Source organism: Lepus europaeus, chromosome 1, assembly GCF_033115175.1.
Source record: "Lepus europaeus isolate LE1 chromosome 1, mLepTim1.pri, whole genome shotgun sequence".
NCBI classification, from domain to species: Eukaryota; Metazoa; Chordata; class Mammalia; order Lagomorpha; family Leporidae; genus Lepus; species Lepus europaeus.
The window spans coordinates 114034006-114042597 of NC_084827.1; the positions used below are offsets into that span (position 1 = coordinate 114034006).

Genomic DNA, 8592 nt, shown 5'->3' on the forward strand with positions numbered 1-8592 from the left:
AAGACCTCTCTCTCTCTGCCTCTCGTTCTCTCTCTGTGTAACTCTGACTTTCAAGTAAATAAAATAAATCTTAAAAAAAAAAAAAAGGTTTCTCAACTTCAGAAATTTATACAACATACTAACATGTATACCTGTAAAAGGTGCTAAACACTTGTTAACATAAAAACTGGAATTTCAATCAACAGAAAGTATCTCCATCTTGATACCTTAAGCTTCACATAGACAACTGGCGTTAGCATTAGTGAAATCCGAGAATACAGTTCCAAGCTTCAAAATGAATGCACTAGCCTAGAGGCTTAACAGTTTTAACTTACATGTTGGTCAGTCAAAAAGAAATATCCCACTGTGGCCATACAGGCACTTGGTGTGAGCTGTAACTTTCACAAAGCATGTTCTATGATTTCCTGCATTAACAAACTTACTACTTTAGATTACATACAAATTATCATAATCTACACTGTTGGGAAAGATTCTGGTTATTTGGAAGTTCAAGAAAAAATATTCCAACCCCTCAAAATTGCCAAGTATCAGGAAAAGTGTAGACAAGTATAAACACATACTTTTTTTTTCTTAAACTATAGTTCAAGTTACCTCAGAAACTTATATGCTAGGTTTTATGGCTCATATAATACAAAAAAAAAAAAAAAAGGTTCATGGAATTCATTTTGGTGCAAAAAATTCTGAAACCTATGCATATTTTTTCATAAACCACATTTTCCATGAACTTTCTGAAGACCCCTCAGAGATGTCAACAAAAAATTCAACACTGTTCCTCAGTATCTAGTACAGAGTCTGGTTTATATTAATGGCTCAATAAATACTTGAGAAATGAATAAATTAATGAATGATGAAAAGGCACAGTTTTTTTAAAAAAAAAAGTCTCAACTCACAATACTCTCATTAAGCATCTTAATGCAACTGCAAAAGTAAAGGGATGCTAAAATTAACAACTGCCCTATTTACAAAATACATTCTAAAACCTCCATTTACAAATTTTCCAGTGCAAAAAGGAAAATCATGTGGTGGATTAAATTCGAGTCATTCAATAAATAAACTTTCATCTTCTGATAATGAAAGCTCGGTGCTGGGGTGAGATGAAAGGAGGAAATGTCTGTCAGTGTATTCGGTATGTTTAATGGATGCCATAAATCAAGCCCTTTCCATGAATTTTCTAGAGCATATTCATGCCAATCTTTGAGCCTATTGTCACTTTCACACATGCTCACAGGAACAAAATGACAAAGAATGCTATGCCTGAACCACTGGATTCAGGGCACAAAACACTTGATTAACAATTGTCAAGACTCTGAATAGTAAATACCGACAGATATTTTCAAAATAAATTAATCCCACCGTTTCCTCATAATCGAATCTTTTATTTCTTTAAAAGATTCACCAGACTATCGGACTTCCAGAGCTTTTTTTTTTTTTTTAATATGTGCCTTCAGTCTCCTTGTACGAAAATTACCAATTGCTGATGAACACCGCCAAGCGTTTTCCAGACAAAAGAGCGTTAAGAGATTCCATGCGCACTTCTCCTTCCCCTAGAAATGCATGCTCTCCCAAATTTCATTTTATGTCGTATACCCAAAGTTAAATACAGCAAGTTGAAATTTCAGTCGAAAGCACTCCGGTGCCTTACTAGCTGTGTAACTGCTACATCTGGCGGCAGCACGCTTGCATGCAAGAAGCCAGCAAACTTAGAAAACAATTGTAACCGATCTGGAGCGTGACTGCAGTAACCTTTACGCAGCTATTTCCCACAAAACCCACAACCCTGTCAGAGAAGAACAGTAGCCTCCTTGCACCCGACAAGATAACGCACGAGCACGCAGGAGGCGATGTCGAACGAGAGAAAGTTGCAACCATCTGGAGGGGGTGGTTTTAAAAGCCTGCCCACGAGTCAGTCGGCCGTTTGAATTGCTCTAGGGGGCCACGCAGGGGATCAAAGTGCGCTAGATAAATCCGGCGGCTCTAGCCCCAAAGGGCAGCGACCCTGCCAGCGAGGGGCATCCTCCAGGTGCCGCCGGGTAGCGGAGCTCGCAGAGCGGGGACCGCCTCTATGGGAGGAGTGCGCCGGGGAAGGGGAGGGGGCTCCAGGATGAAGGCTCCAACCGGAGGGAAAACCCACCGGGGACCGGAGGCCAGGAGGTTAAGAGTGCCGAGTGTCCTGGCAAATGGAGCAGGAAGGGGGCTCGCGGCCGGGGGCAGGCTTCCCACCCTCGCAGGACCGGCTCCGCGGAAGCCCAGGCGAGTCTCTGCGCCTCGCCCCGTCCCCACCAGCGCGCACCCCCTCGCCCGTCCCCTCCGCCACCCGCGAGCCGCCACCCACAGCCACAGCGCACCACCTCCCCTTGGCCCGGCGGCCTCGCGTCCACCTCGCCACCATCCCCCACCCCGGGGTCGGGCGGGGGAGACCCGGGGGGCGCGGGGGGCCGCGGCGCGGGCGCAGAGGCCCGGGCGCGGGCGCGGGCGCGGTGGCGCTTACCTTCCCTGGGCCTCCCGGATGGCGGCGTGTGATTCAGCAGGGACCTGGCCGCCGCCGCCGAGCCCGGGGTTGGAGACGTGGAGAGCTGGGACCAAGATGGCGGCCCCTCCAAACTTCCACTGCTACTTTGGACACTCATCAAGCTACTTTCTGGGAACCCGACTCCCCCCCTGCGACGGCAGCGGCGGCAACGGCACCGGCACCCGCCTCCGTCATGGCGGGGGCCGCGCTGAGGGCGAGCGAGAGCGCGAGGGCAGGGAGGGGAAGAGTCAAGGGGATGGGGGAGGAAACCGAGAGCCGGGGAGGTGGGGAGGGACGAGGTGAGGGAAGGAGAGGGGACGGGGAGGAGGGGAAGGGGGAGAAGCGAGGGAGCGGGCGGGCGCGCCGGAGAGGAGGCGGAGGGACGGAGCGCGGCGGCGGAGGCGTCGAGGGGGCGCCCGCCGGGGCCGGGGTCGGAGCGCGGGCGGAGCGCGGGCTGCGCCGGCTGAGGAGACTTCCGCGGGCGGAACCTGCCGGCACCTCTGCAGTGCGTCGGCCCCCGGCGTCGCCCGGCCGGCAGCGGCGGCGGCGGCGGGCGGTGGGTGGCGGCTGAGGCGGCGGGGTAACCTCTGCATCAGTTACAGGCGGCGGCGGCGTCACGCGCCGCCTGTGCAAACACTATCGCGAGGCTCCTGCGCCTCCGGTAGCGGCGGCGGCGGCGGCGGCCGCAGCAGCGGGCATGGGGGAGGGCCCTGCCGGGGGCTGGGGGCGGGGGGTGAGCAGGGAGCTGGCGCGCGCGAGGGGAGGAGACGCGGGCGCCGGGCGGGTTGCCGCGCGGCGCGGGAGCCCGGGGGCGAGGGACTCGCGTGCGCGGGGGCAGCCTCCTCGCGGCGGCCGGAGGGAGGCGCGCCCCGCTCGCGCCCCCGCCGCGCCGCTCGGGCTCCCGCGCCGCTGCCACCTGCCTCCCCCGCTCCGCCGCGGCAGCGCGCCTGGCTCCAGACCCACACCCAGCCCGGGGAAGGAACGCTTCTGCTGGCTCTCGGCAGTCGCGTCTCGGGAGTTCGATGTGATGGTTTCTCAAAATGGAACTGAAAAGTTGCGAGTCGCTTCTTTCTCGCCCCTCAGCACGGCGAGGGGCGTGTGCGCCTCCACGTCTACAGATTGGGAGTAATTACCAAATAAAGGAGCCGAGGAGAAAAAGTGGGGAGGGGGTGCGGCGAGGGGAGTGGGAAAACCAAACTTTCTAATGTTTTCTGAAAAAGACGATCTTGAGTAAAGGAATTGAGAATCACCACCGGTGTTGTAGACATATGTGCAGAATAGCACTGCTTTGTTTTAAAACTGTAAGTGGAAAATCTAAACGGAAAATTTTGATCACTGAATTCACGTATTAGGAAAACTGTACAGGGTTCATCTTGTAGAAGAGGGTACGATTTCTAGAAATTTCCAACGTGTTTCCAGTGTCTCTGCTGTGCAGACTACAAAAATCCCAAAACAAATTACAGCATTTGCTATAATTTATAGATACAGTGTAGCTGTTTCCACGCCCATACACGTACACACACACACACACACACCAAGGACTGGGTATCGCCTACAGGAAAGAGCAGCCTAACAGTTCAGGAAAAATACAGCAAGGTTATTGCTCTTTTTTTGAAAACCAAATTGCATCGAACACGTAAAAAAGATTATGATGCAGAGCAACTGTATAGACGTGAGGAAATGACATGATTACCAGGGGGACGAAAATGCCACTTCTATTTTTTATTTTTATGACTTGGCATTTCTCATAGTTAATGTTTTGTTCAGATAAACTCACACTAGAATAGAGCCTGGGTTGTCAGCCTCAGAAATAATTTTAGTTTTCTTGTGCTTCAGATACTTCGGTGAGTTTTTGGCGTGTTTCACTTTTCAGACTTAACAGGGAGATCCCACAACTTTATTGAGGTATAATTGACGGACAGTAAACCGCACGTGTTTATGATTTGGTACACTGGTGGGTATGCACGCCTGAAACCACCCCTGCAAGCCTGGCGGTGAATACATCTTTACCCTCCAAGGTTTAAGGTTTATTCTACCCCTTTGTGGTTCCTTCTTGGGTCTACCTCTACTCCCACCCCACCCCTATAGATCTGTTTCCTGTCACTAGAGAGTAGTTGGCTTTTTCTAGAATTTTAGGTAGGTGAAAGCATACGGTCTTTACTCTTATCTGGCTTCTTTCATTCCATGACTCTGAGACTCCTCTGCACTGTTGCATGGGTCAGTAGCACCTGTTTGTTGCTGAGTAGTAGCAGTCCATTGTGAGAACACACCACACTTTGTTGGCACAGCTGTTGATGGACACTCGCACTTTCCACGTTTGGGCCATTATGAGTAATGCTGTCGTGAGCATGTCTTGTGCAACTCTCTGTGTGGACACGGGCTTCTCTTTTGCTTGGGCACTTACCATTAGATTTGTATACCAAAGTTCATGCACTCTAACGCCATGTAGATAAATACATGCTCTTACTGTATTTTTGGGTATCCACTTAGCAGATTGTGGTGAAAAGAGCGTAAGACAGGAAGGAAGTTGAGACCTAAGTGTTAGTCTCAGCAGGTTATCATCCTTGATTTCAGTTTCCTCATCTGTGAAAAGGAGGTTAGTCACTGCATGATCTCTCACGCTGCTAGCCGTTCCCAGACTGCAAGGGCCTCAAGTCCTCTTCAGGATGGTAAACCAAGCCCAAGCAAAGAGGTTTGGAAACCATAGGTTGTTTTCCTCCCAACTTGCTCCAGAGCTTCAAGTTACCTTTATCCCAACCTACGTTCATTTTAAGCAGACTGAGGATCACAGTATATACATAGTCAAGTTACTCTGTATGGTTTTGTTGTCAGAGCTGCCCAAGAGGGACAATTAAACATTCATTTCCTGCTTTCTTGTACCTTACAATGAAGGAAGCACACACCAACCTACAAAGAGGCCTCTATCAGCAAAAGGGAGCCAATTAAGCAAACTGTCACTTAGTCTGAAAATGGAATGCTGTGTCATCATTTTTAAACCATTTAGAGACACAGACAGCCAGCTCCCATCTGCTGGTTCACTTTTCAGTTGCCCACAATGGCATGCCCAGGGCTGGACAGGAAAGCTGGGAGCCAGGAACAAAATCCAGGTCTCCCACACTGGGGGCAGGAATCCAATTACTTGAGTCATTATCCACTGCCCTAGAGTCTACACCAGCAGGAAGCCGAAGTCAGGAGCCAGAGCTGGGCATGGAATCCAGGCACTCCAATGTGGGACCCAGGTGTCTCAACCAATAACTGTTCAGGTAAACACCCATCCCTATGTCATCATTTTTTAATGCAGACAAAAGAATACCAAAAAAGACAGTTTCACTCTATAGTGAGTGAAAAAGTGGGTGTGACTCCAAATCACTCGTAACTGTGCATAAGAAATAAGTTGAAGGATATACCCAAAAAGTCAGTGGTTAGCCTTGGTTTGTAAGATTGGGTAGTTAGGGCTATTTCCTTTATGCTTTTCTGAATTATGTACAATGAATCATGTGTTACTTTTTATACTCAAGAAAAGTTCAATAAAGACTTTTTAAGACATTTAAATATGAAAGGGCCTCTGGACACATTATGCAAGTGATTATAGAAAATTATTATGTCAAAAACATGACTTTTAAATGGTAAACAGAAGCTCCTGTACAGCGTGCACACTTTGCTAGCACACAGGCATCTGAAAAATGTCTGCTGGAGCAACAGGATGGCCAGAGTGATAGACTGCACGACAGGAGAAGAGGCATCCACCACTTGCTTGCGGAGTTGGTTTCAGGCACATCTATGCATCACAACTCATCAAATCACCTGAAGGAAAGAAGTCAGGAGAGTGCAGATCCCGACAGAGGGACACCTGCAATTCTGTGGTGAAGGAGAAATCTCAAGAGCCAGGAAAAAAAAAAATCATCGGAAGGGTTTTTTTGGCAGCCTTCTTGGGGGAATGTTCCCAGAGGGAAAGTCAACTTGAGAACACAGGTGTGAACTGAGCAAGCAAAACAAAGCAGCAAAAACTGCTTTGGAAGAATCTGGAAGAATGTAAGGAGAGTTCTGTGGATCGAATGCTCCGTGAGGACAGGGGCTTGAGCTTCCAGGACACTGCCTGGCTCTGTTAAGGTGTTTGGATGGAGTGAATGAGTGATAAACAACAATGGGCTGGGATAGAGGGGAGGGAGCAATGCAGGAGTGGTGTTCAAGGGTCTCCCGATGGATGGTTTATAGGCACAAGGAGGAGATCTGAGGTCTGGTGTACAGTATGACAGTAATTTACAGCTATACTTAGTAGACTTGTTTCTACTTAATACCACAGAAAACATACTTACAAAACACCTAATATCACAAACGCATTTGCTTCTCTTATTATTTGATTCCTTCTAAATTCAAAAAAAGTTTACTGCCCAGGCCACCTGGGTCCATTTCCCCCAAATCAACCACAGTGAGCCCAGAGCCTAAGTGAGGTGTCCTTTCTCATTACTCCCAAACAACGAGTACTAAAGCCGGTCCATCCTGCCTTGAGAGCAGTTGTGTCTCACTTCCCAACTCAGTGTTCAGTGCAGCCACAAATGTAGCTTGCAGTCAGCCTTGAGATGAGTATTTCCACCCCCTGAATGGGCAAAAGTTACAAATCAGGGCTCTCTCCCACCCCCCGGAGCCAGTTATTAAGCAAACATTCACCAGGACAGCACAGCTCCTGTAGTACAGGTACCGTTACTCTTCTGCCCTTGGTCCTCCATGCCCCTCTCCCTGCTGAAGGCCTAGGAGGGGCAGGGACTGTGGCTGTCATATGTACAGCTGTGTATCCAACCCCTAGCACCTGCCTGGCATATGGTTGGTGATACATATTTGTTGAGCCAGTCAATTACCCACAGAGCTGATTAACCAGCATGTGAGCCCAGTGCTAACTTGCTTAGAAAACACCTGGGTTAGCCATCGAGCCAAGGAGGAAAGGGCAGATGCTCCCCTACTCCATCCTCACCACGCTCGTCCCTCACTGGCGGATATGTGTGATTTGGTCAAGTTCACTGACTTTGTCAGGATTTCCAGATGAAATATAAATTTTGTCTGGATCATACTTTTACTAAAAATGATTTGTTGTCTATCTGAAATTCAAATTTAACTGAGTACCCTGTATGTTAGCTTGCTAAATCTAGCAACAGTATCCCTTTTGATCTAAGAGAAGAAATAGTTCATTTGATAGTAAAGTTGAAGATACTATGCCCTGGGAATTCCATCCAAAGACTAGATCCTAAAGCAGTTCTTATTCATGTGCACCAAGAGATAACAAGAATTCCATAGTACAACTGCTCGTCATAGCCAAAAACTGGAGGAGCTGGCGTTGTGGCGTGGAAGGTAGAGCCACTGCCTGCAGTGCCGGGATCCCCTGTGGGCACCTTTTTGAATGCCGACTGCTCCACTTCGATCCAGCTCTGTGCTGTGGCCTGGGAAAGCAGTAGAAGATGGCTCAAGTCCTTGGGCCCCTGCATCTGTGTGGGAGATCCGGAAGAAGCTCCTGGCTCCTGGCTTTGGATTGGCGCAGCTCCGGCCATTGCGGCCATCTGGGGAGTGAACCAGCAGATGGAAGACCTCCCTCCCTCTCTCTCTCTTTCTCTCTCTCCCTGCCTCTCTGTAGCTCTGTCTTCAAATAAATAAATAATCTTAAAAAAAAGCTGGAAACCACTCAGTATCCATTGACAAGAGAGGGAGCGAGATACCACACAATAATTAAAACACACAGATAATACTAATTAAAATAAGCTACAGAAGGATAAAGTCAGTTTGATTACATTTAAAAATACTCAAAAACATTAAAACCAAGTAATGTATAGTTCAGGAATGCATATGTGGTTAAGTTAGAAAGAAAAACATGGAAATGAAAAGTCAAAAGCAGAGTAGTTACCTGTGTCAGGGAAAAGGGTGGATGTGATCAGAGGAACTGCAAAAGTATTGCTAAATGCACTGCTCAGTTGGGTGGGGGTACAGAGAGAGATTTGCTTCATCCTTTCTCTTTAAACTGCTTATAGGTATTAGATCTACTCTTCCATGTACAAAATATTACAAAACCCACACTGACATTTAATTCCCAATGTAAT

General features: G+C 48.3%; 1 protein-coding gene across 1 annotated transcript in view; it reads right to left on the reverse strand.

Moving 5' to 3' along the window:
* TLK1 (tousled like kinase 1) overlaps nucleotides 1-2909 on the reverse strand; it is a 164003-nt gene extending 161094 nt beyond the window's left edge. The window contains exon 1 of the mRNA XM_062187791.1: nucleotides 2489-2909. Within this exon, the coding sequence (XP_062043775.1) occupies nucleotides 2489-2627 (139 nt within the window). The 5' untranslated portion in view covers nucleotides 2628-2909. The remainder of the gene's footprint in view (nucleotides 1-2488) is intronic.
* Nucleotides 2910-8592: the final 5683 nt, after the last annotated feature.